The following is a 10,611-nucleotide window of genomic DNA, read 5'->3' as shown; positions in this document are numbered from 1 at the left end:
ATCGGCTGTTCCTCTCAGCAGCCATTGGGGAAATGTAAAAGCTTCATAAATCTCTGCCCCAGGCAAGGGGCGTGGCATCGTTAAAATGGGCATGTCCTCCCGGGAAAAGACTACCTTACACCCCAGTTTTTGACCCTGCACCAACAGACCTTGGCCACCACAGGGAAAAAAATGTCACCATATTAAGCCCCACATAGTAATTCCCCATGCACAATATGCCCCAAACTGGAATGCCTGTGATACATTATGCCCTACAGTAAAGCTTCTACACCCTGTGTGTCATGCTTGTTGCCAGGGGTTTCATGGGCTGGGTGTCTTGCTCATTGCCAGGGGTTTCATGCTCTGGGACAGGTGTCATACTCGTTGCCAGGGGTTTGTAATGCTTGTGTCCAGGGGTAATGCTCATTGCCAGGGGTGTGCTATGAACATTTTCGTTAAAAACTTAAAAAAATCAAATGTTTATTCTTACAGTGAAATTTTACATTTCTGAATTTAAAAAAATAAATTGAAAAAAAAAGCTATGAAATTCCATAGACAAAAAAACTTACAGTTTCACATGTCCCATTAAGGCTTCTAACATATGATCTGGCATTCCAGAAACCTGTCATAACTCTTACACTCAAACTCCAAAAAGCAATGGAATTCCAATCATTAAGGCTGAGCCTTAATGGATGTGTTCCTTTCGTAATATAGATATGGTATGCCATCACAGCCTGTGGGTAAGTGCAGATTCAGCACTCTCACAGAGTGAGATTGCTGTCACTCACACAATGGTGGAGCTGCTAATTCACAGATTTGGGTGCTCATTGGAATACACACATGCAGTCTATGCAACTGAAGGTCTGAACAGTTATGTGGTACACCCATCCCACTCAGTGCCCACAACCATCCCATTCGGTCACCACAACAATTCCACCTTGTTCCAATATCCTTCTCACTCCATAAATCCATCTCATTTAGTATACACATTTAGCTCCCTCAAACATCTTGGTTAATTGCTAAAACTATAATAACCCATCTACGGTCTATGCATCTTGACTTCTGCTATATGCCTCCATGCTGCTCTGTCTTCCCCAATCCCTACTGCTGTGTTCTCCCATCTGTGCTAGTCTGTATTCACTTATCTGCATCATCTGTCATTCCCCATCTGTGCCTTGTCCGTACCACCGTTTCCTTCTCTCTGCGCTGCTCAGTGTTCCCCTCTTCAACGTCACTCTGCCTCCTCCTATACATGTCACACTGTCTTCTCACCCATCTGCACCGGTTTTCTACCCATCCGTGACAGTGTTTTCAACCCATCTGCATCGTTGCCCCCCATCCGCACCACTCTGCCTCCCTTCCCATACGATCTGCTTAATCTCCCCCATCCACACCACTCTTACCCCATTCATGTGGCTGACATCGCTGACATCCCGAAGATAAGTATCGGGGTCACTGTTAGGGTTATGGCCCGAGGGGGGTTAGCCCTAGCTGCCACTCCCCGAAAGGGTAGGTAAAAATACTTACCTCCTCCAATGTTGACTGTCTTCCCCTTATCCATGCTGCTCTGCCCCCCTCATCCATGCAGGGCCGGACCTATAATTACACGTATTACGCACATGAGTGAGGCGCCACACATAGAGGGCGCTTACTCAGTCTGGTGTCAAGAAAGCAGCTCAGCACAGCCCAGTGACTCTGTATTACTTACTCAGTCACTGGGGGAGATTCAAATTTTTGAAAATTCGTTTGGGTGTCTGTTTTTACCTGTCTATTAGATAGGAAAAAATAGACTCCCAACTGACTTTTCAAACATTTGAATCTCCCCCACTGTGTGCACTGTGTGCTACTGTGCTACTGCGGCTGCCTGCTTGGCGAACCCGGCTTCTCCCTGTGTGCAGTGCCTATGTAATGAGTGGCGGGACGTCATGACGTCACGCTGCACATTACAACATATGCAAAATGTGCTTGGGCAGGACGCCCACCGGATGCCGTGCAATTGTCGCGGGAGTGGTGCCTCGTGCGACATGCCTGTAACCTGAGCAGAGGAGATCTTTGAGCGGGGCCCGTGCAGCAATGCTCGCTTCCCCGCCACTGATGGTGATGGAGAGAGGAGGAGGTAGGACTGGGAGCCAGAGACTAGAGACTCTGGAGTCTCTATATGGACTGGAGATCCTGGCAGGCAGTGGCATTATAATTAATGAGGGGGCCATCTGCAAGTTTTTATATGAGCCCCGTGCCCACTTAAAAAATGAATGGCAACAGCACATGATGTGCAGAAGATTGCTCTGATTGTAATAATTATAGACTATTTATATATATATATATACCAGCAAATAGAAAACCACAGCACTCGCCACCCAGTAGCGGATCTTGCCACGGGCAAGCAGGACTTTTGCCCGGGGGGCCGCCTTCCGGAGGGCGCCGGCGCCATCCGGAGGGTGCCGCACCATGGCAAGATCCTCTGCTGCTGTGCCCCCCGCTGCCACTGCCCGCTGTGAAGGGAAACTAGACACTACGCGTCTAGTTTCCCTTCGTCGGCTGCCCGTTGTGAAGGGAAACTAGACACTACGCGTCTAGTTTCCCTTCGTGGAGAGGACCTTTACTGTAATGATTTGCGGTGCGTGTTGACGTCATCGCGCACCGCACAGCAAAGGTCCTCTCCACGAAGGGAACTAGACACTTAGGGGTAAATTTACTAAGCTCCCGATTTTGACCGAGATGCCGTTTTTTCATCAAAGTGTCATCTCGGTAATTTACTAAGCAATAATCACGGCAGTGATGAGGGCATTCGTAATATTTTGAAATCCTAGGAAAAAAATCACGAATGAATACACCATCGGTCAAAACGCGGCTGTTTAAGTATGAATCTCGGTCATTTACTAAGAAGTGCAAAGCAAAAAAAAAACAAACACTGCCGTGAAAAATTACAACTCGTAAAAAAGTGCTAAAAAAAAACAGACCTTTTTTTTTTATTCGTGATTGGATAGGCATGCACGGATCCATGAGATCCGTGCATGTATATCAGTGGGAAGGGGTGGGAAAGTGCTTATTTTTTCAAAAAAAATTGCGTGGGGTCCCCCCTCCTAAGCATAACCAGCCTCGGGCTCTTTGAGCCGATCCTGGTTGCAGAAATATGGTGAAAAAATTGACAGGGGTTCCCCCATATTTAAGCAACCAGCATCGGGCTCTGCGCCTGGTCCTGGTTCCAAAAATACGGGGGACAAAAAGAGTAGGGGTCCCCCGTATTTTTAAAACCAGCACCGGGCTCCACTAGCTGGACAGATAATGCCACAGCCGGGGGTCACTTTTATATAGTGCCCTGCGGCCGTGGCATCAAAAATCCAACTAGTCACCCCTGGCCGGGGTACCCTGGGGGAGTGGGGACCCCTTCAATCAAGGGGTCCCCCCCCCCAGCCACCCAAGGGCCAGGGGTGAAGCCCGAGGCTGTCCCCCCCCATCCAATGGGCTGCGGATGGGGGGGCTGATAGCCTTTGTTGTAAAAGAAAAGATATTGTTTTTAGTAGCAGTACTACAAGTCCCAGCAAGCCTCCCCCGCATGCTGGTACTTGGAGAACCACAAGTACCAGCATGCGGCGGAAAAACGGGCCAGCTGGTACCTGTAGTACTACTACTAAAAAAATACCCAAAAAAACACAAGACACACACACCGTGAAAGTATAATTTTATTACATACATACACACATACATACATACATACTTACCTTATGTTCCCACGCAGGTCGGTACTCTTCTCCAGTAGAATCCAAGGGGTACCTGTTGAAGAAATTATACTCACGAGATCCAGGGGTCCAGGGTCCTCGGGGAATCCAGGTGTAATCCACGTACTTGAAAAAAATAACAAAACGGACACCCGAGCCACGCACTAAAAGGGGACCCATGTTTGCACATGGATCCCCTTTTCCCGACTGCCAGAAACCCACTCTGACTGATGTCTAAGTGGGTTTCTTCAGCCAATCAGGGAGTGCCACGTTGTAGCACTCTCCTGATCGGCTGTGTGCTCCTGTACTGAGTGACAGGCGGCGCACGGTAGTGTTACAATGTTGCGCCTATGCGCTCCATTGTAACCAATGCTGGGAACTTTCTGCTCAGCGGTGACGTCACTTTAGGTCAACCGCAGGGCAGAAAGTTCCCAGCATTGGTTACAATGGAGCGCATAGGCGCTACATTGTAACACTGCCGTGTGCCGCCTGTCACTCAGTACAGGAGCACACAGCCGATCAGGAGAGTGCTACAACGTGGCACTCCCTGATTGGCTGAAGAAACCCACTTAGACATCAGTCAGAGTGGGTTTCTGGCAGTCGGGAAAAGGGGATCCATGTGCAAACATGGGTCCCCTTTTAGTGCGTGGCTCGGGTGTCCGTTTTGTTATTTTTTTCAAGTACGTGGATTACACCTGGATTCCCTGAGGACCCTGGACCCCTGGATCTCGTGAGTATAATTTCTTCAACAGGTACCCCTTGGATTCTACTGGAGAAGAGGACCGACCTGCGTGGGAACATAAGGTAAGTATGTATGTATGTGTGTATGTATGTAATAAAATTATACTTTCACGGTGTGTGTGTCTTGTGTTTTTTTGGGTATTTTTTTAGTAGTAGTACTACAGGTACCAGCGGGCCCGTTTTTCCGCCGCATGCTGGTACTTGTGGTTCTCCAAGTACCAGCATGCGGGGGAGGCTTGCTGGGACTTGTAGTACTGCTACTAAAAACAATATCTTTTCTTTTACAACAAAGGCTATCAGCCCCCCCATCCGCAGCCCATTGGATGGGGGGGGGACAGCCTCGGGCTTCACCCCTGGCCCTTGGGTGGCTGGGGGGGGGACCCCTTGATTGAAGGGGTCCCCACTCCCCCAGGGTACCCCGGCCAGGGGTGACTAGTTGGATTTTTGATGCCACGGCCGCAGGGCACTATATAAAAGTGACCCCCGGCTGTGGCATTATCTGTCCAGCTAGTGGAGCCCGGTGCTGGTTTTAAAAATACGGGGGACCCCTACTCTTTTTGTCCCCCGTATTTTTGGAACCAGGACCAGGCGCAGAGCCCGATGCTGGTTGCTTAAATATGGGGGAACCCCTGTCATTTTTTTTCCCATATTTCGGCAACCAGGATCGGCTCAAAGAGCCCGAGGCTGGTTATGCTTAGGAGGGGGGACCCCACGCAATTTTTTTTTAAATATTTGACAGTGTTTAATTTAAAAAAAACAAAAAAAATGAACCCCAGCACGGATCACACAGATCCGGCCGAGATTCATTGTAAAAAAGTCGGCAGTGTTTTGCTAATCACTGCCGTAAAAATAGAAAAAAAACCACGAATGACATCGACATCGGAACAAAAGAAAAACCCGAATACGACAGCTTAGTAAATTAGTCGTAATCAATTCAAAAAGTTGCAGTTTTACACTTTCGATGTCATTCGTGATTGAACTTTGACCTGAAACGGGAAAATACGAATCTTAGTAAATTTACCCCTTAGCGTCTAGTTTTCCTTTGTGGAGAGGACCTTTGCTGTGCGGTGCGCGATAACGTCATCGCGCACCGCACATCCAACTACAGTACAGGGGGCGTAACTGACCATGCCCCCTGTATGAAGCCACGCCCCCTAATGCCGCCCGGGGCGCAAGAAGCCCCGGAACTGGCCCTGTCGCCACCCCAGAATCGGGGTGCAGTATCCGCACTCGCCACTAATAGGGTGGGGTGCATGTAGCCCATGGCCACCTACTCAAAAATATAGAAACAAAAACTTCAGCACTCACCAAAATGAGCTCACTTATCCTCACAACATCAATGAATAAATGAATAAATGATGGGGGTTTAGTTAGTGAATTGGCCAATGCACGGAAGCCTGCATACCGCTCGCCAAGGTACCCCACCTTCATGTAGGTCCTACACTATCACAAAATCATAAAAATTAAAACCTGGCAACTGTATAACATAATATAACTGCAAATATGCCCACTTGGTGTAAGGTGTACCTGCCATGAACTGCATATCTGTTGGAAAGGGAACTGTACAGCATCATGAATATCTGTATTTTTATTCACTTGCATATATATAGTCTATCATTATTACAATCAGAGCAATCTTCTGCACATGTGCTGTTGATATTTTTTATGTATTTTTACATCTATCTATCTATCTATCTATCTATCTATCTATCTATCTATATCTATCTACTGTATATCTATATGTAAAATATTCACTTGCATATACCTCACAACAGTCCACATGTTTGTGGGGCTGTGCCATCATCCCCCAGTCGGCATGTTCATCCAAATTGCAGGCAGTTGGTATGCAAGTCCATAGTGAACTGGTACTGTAGGTGCCTTCTGCGTGTTCACAAGCACAGGGGGTTATAAGAGGAGGGGAGTGAGGTTGGAAAAAACCTAGTGCTGCAGTAGATCTAAGCATGCCCATTGAAGATGTGCCCATGCCCACCACGATGCAGCCATGCCCTCAGTCTAGATGTGGAGTTTGAGAGGTATAGATATGTTGCTGATGTAGTCATGGATGTATGGTTTATTAATAATAGTACATGTGGAGGCATAATGCTAATTAGATTAATTACAAAACACTTATTTAACGTTTTTGCCCTTTAAGGATGATGTAAATCTCATTAATTAGTCTGACTCTTTTTTTTTTTCAAGATTCAATTTTTATTAGTTTTCACATAAAGCGGGGGGGGGGGGGGGGAGGATTACAGAAATAAAAAAGGGAGGGGAGAGGGAGCAGACATTGCATCATGACAATACAAACGAGTAGAGTTCTTAGCAATAATTCGATACTTCGTGTCAGTCTACACCACATGGGGCAATTGAGTACAATAAACAACGGATATCGGGGGTCATTCCGAGTTGTTCGCTCGCTAGCAGATTTTAGCAGCATTGCTCACGCTAGGCCGCCGCCCTCTGGGAGTGTATTTTAGCTTAGCAGAATTGCGAATGAAAGATTAGCAGAATTGCGAATAGAAAATTCTTAGCAGTTTCTGAGTAACTCGAGACTTACTCCTACGCTGCGATCATCTCAGCCCGTTTCGTCCTGGTTTGACGTCACAAACACGCTCTGCGTTCGGCCAGCCACTCCCCCGTTTCTCCAGACACTCCCGCGTTTTATTCTGGCACGCCTGCGTTTTTCCGCACACTCCCAGAAAACAGTCAGTTTCCGCCCAGAAACACCCACTTCCTGTCAATCACACTCCGATCACTTCAACGATGGACATTCTTTGTTTGGACGTGAGTAAATCTACTAAGTTTTGTGCTAAAATACTTAGTGCATGCGCACTGCGTACCATGCGCATGCGCATTTTTGCCTTAATCGCTCCGTTGCAAAAATCGGCAACGAGCGAACAACTCGGAATGACCCCCATCATCTCCTAAAGGAGATCCCTTATCCGGGAGTAACAAAGGTTACCTGTCCCAAAATTGCTGAATCCAATATTCTAGGGGGCCTGTCTGAAGTGTAATTTTACTATAAAGTTTAAACAAGGACTAATTAGTCTGACTCTTAATAAATATGTAACTGCTATCAACATCACTCTATTTTAATGTTAGATATATTTTATAGTACCTGCCAATCTATTTTATACTATGCACAGTAGCACTTCCATGTACTGAGTGAAGCCAAATATTTATCTCTGCATGGTATGAGACCATTATTCTCACTTTGCACAGGGCAGCTTACTCTAGCTATACAGCAAAAAAAATGTAAAAAAAATTCATATTAATAATAATAATAATAATAATAATAGTTATTATTGTGCTGGATGTAGAAATCCCATAGTATCATATTACATTTAATTTTGCCCTTGTTCTAGTGTTGCCACTTGCTGGCATTTTTACACTCTAAATACAGCTAAAGCACCATACACAAACGGTGGGGCAGATGTACTAATCCTTGGAAAGAGATAAAAGTGGAGAGATAAACTACCAACCAATAAGCTCCTAACTGTAATTTTTCAAACACAGCATGTAACATAGCATGAAGGATTTGATTGGCTGGTACTTTATCTCTTTCCACTATATCACTCTCCAAATTTTAGCACATCTCCCCTTATAGTCTGGTAATTTAGATGCAGTGGCAAGGGATTGGATAGCAGTGATTTGCCCATTCTGTTCATCCACTTCTGGTGTGGTAGGTGACTCTGCACATATGTATAGGGGAGAGTGTTATACAGAGGGAGTGAAATGAAGGAGGAAGTGTGTTAAGGGGGGTACTGACGGGGGAGATGTGTGCTGAGTGATCTTAACACAGACCGCTCAGCACTCATGTCTCCCACCGCTCAGCACAGCGCTATGTGCTGAGCGAGGGGACGGACTGACGGGGGACCGTTCACTTCACACAGCGGTGAAGTGAGCGACCCGCTAGATTGAGCATGCAGGCTCAATCTAGCACCGGCGATAGCCGCTATCGCTGGGGGGGCATACACACGGCAGATCCGTACTTAAAATCTAAGCAATCTAGTCAGATTGCTTAGATTTTAAACACGGATCTCTCCGTGTGTATGCCCCTTTATACAGTGGGAGAGAAGGATAGAGACGAATTATACATAGAGAGATGAGGAAGAGAGTCAGTGTTATACTGAGGAAGAGATGGGGAAGGTGTGGTGTATATAGTTCCCATTGCTGTATATGTATTCTGGTGGAAGGTTACAACGGATCTTATTTTGTATTTGTATTAGTTGGTGTATGAATCTATTTCTGTGTTCTTTAGTTTCCTGTTCTTCTCCAGTAAAGAAGCATGCAACACTCCCTGTGTCCTGGTTACATTAAATACTCTTATTGAAATATAAGTAACATATTTAACACTGGCGACGAGGATTAAACTGTTCTTCAGCATGGCTCCAGGTATCAGTGGAGCACCAGTGGGCTGACACAGCATAATTTTGGGGTGCAAACAGGAACAACTCATTCAGACTGCCAGCAGCACCTAACTTGAATAAAAGGAGCACGTGAGTTATATCTTCATTTTCTAAGGAAGGGAGGACTAAGTATAAAGAAAAAAAATGTCAGGATATATTGGCACAATAGCTGCATTTGATGGTACTATAGAGGACTGGGCTACATATATTGAGAGAGTGGAGTTGTAATGTGTTGTTAACGCAGTGCAAGCAGACAGGAAGGTTCCAGTATTACTCAGTGTAATGGGTGCCCAAACATACAGTCTGCTAAGGAGTTTAATAGCACCTGAGAAGCCAGCCAACAAGTCCTTTACTGACATTGTGGACATTTTACAAAAGCACTTAAACCCTAAACCATTAGTGATTGCTGAAAGATTCACGTTTCACAGAAGGAATCAATCTGAAAGTGAAAGTATTTCTAAATACATTGCAGAGCTGAGGAAGTTATCTGAACACTGTGCATTTGGAGCAGGGTTATCAGATGCTCTAAGAGACCGTTTAGTTTGTGGGATGAAAAGTGCAAGTACACAAAAGAAATTGCTGGCTGAGCCTGACCTGACCTTAGAGCGAGCACTTGCCATAGCTATTTCACTGGAGACTGTTACCAGGGATGCATCAGAATTGCAGCAAAAGGCACCAGAATGTACTCCCAATCCAGTTCATTGGTATCAGAGACAGTCCTGTGTTTGCTGTGGGAAGTCCTCACATGATGCCAGTCAGTGCTGGTTTAAAGACAAAGTGTGTAGAAAATGTAAGAAAAGAGGACATATTGAAAGGGTGTGCCAGTCAGGGAAAACACCAAACCGCTCGCAAGTATCCAAAGATCCCGGGAGAAAATATACAACATCCCAGGTGCAGAAAGTAGCCAACAATGAATCAGACTCTACTGATAGTACTGGTACAGAAAAAGGGTTATGCAGCCTAGAGATGCACTCTATGACAGCAAAAGAGCGTCAAGTGATTTGGGTCACTTTGGAAGTAGCAGGTATTGACTTAAAAATGGAATTAGACACAGGCTCTGCTCTGTCAGTGCTAAATGCAAGTGATTACAAACGTCTGTTTGCTGCTATTCCTTTAAAGAAAACATCCGTAACACTCCGCACATATACAGGTGAACTGGTGTCCCCATTGGGAAAAATAAAAGTTTATGTGAAATACAAAGGCAATACCCATAAGCTGTACTTGTACATACTTCTACATGGTGGACCGGCATTATTGGGCCGCGAATGGATAAGGAAAATGCAACTTGACTGGCATTCCATTCACAGGCTACAATCTACTGCATCTGATGTATCCAACAATGACGCAGCTATTAAGGAACTTTCTAAATTGTTAGCTGCCGCACAACCCATTTTCCAACCAGGGATAGGCACGTTAAAGGACATTAAGGCCAGTATAGAGTTGGATCCACATGCCGTTCCAAAGATTTGTAAAGCTCGCACAGTACCTTATGCCATCCGACCAGCGGTTGAGGAGGAACTACGGAAACTGAAAGACTCTGGTATACTCTCCCCAATGGAATGGAGTGAATGGGCTACGCCCATAGTTCCGATAGTAAAGAAAGACAAAATGGGAAGTATCCGTATTTGCGGAGATTTCAAAATGACAATAAATCCAGTACTACGGACTGTGCAGTATCCTTTGCCTAAAATAGAGGACATCTTTGCAGCTCTCTCAGGAGGTGACCGCTTCTCCAAAATTGACCTAGCTCAAGCGTACTTGCA

At 45.7% G+C, this 10,611-nt stretch overlaps 1 protein-coding gene across 1 annotated transcript in view; it reads left to right on the top strand.

Annotated features, from left to right (window-relative positions):
- Window positions 1–8,710: 8,710 nt before the first annotated feature.
- Window positions 8,711–10,611, top strand: part of IGFBP2 (insulin like growth factor binding protein 2) — a 211,979-nt gene continuing 210,078 nt past the window's right edge. The window contains exon 1 of the mRNA XM_063933955.1: window positions 8,711–10,568. Coding sequence (XP_063790025.1) covers window positions 9,131–10,568 — 1,438 coding nt within the window. The 5' untranslated portion in view covers window positions 8,711–9,130. The remainder of the gene's footprint in view (window positions 10,569–10,611) is intronic.

This window comes from Pseudophryne corroboree, chromosome 7 (assembly GCF_028390025.1).
Source record: "Pseudophryne corroboree isolate aPseCor3 chromosome 7, aPseCor3.hap2, whole genome shotgun sequence".
Taxonomy (NCBI): Eukaryota; Metazoa; Chordata; class Amphibia; order Anura; family Myobatrachidae; genus Pseudophryne; species Pseudophryne corroboree.
This window is presented reverse-complemented; position numbering and strand designations above follow the sequence as displayed.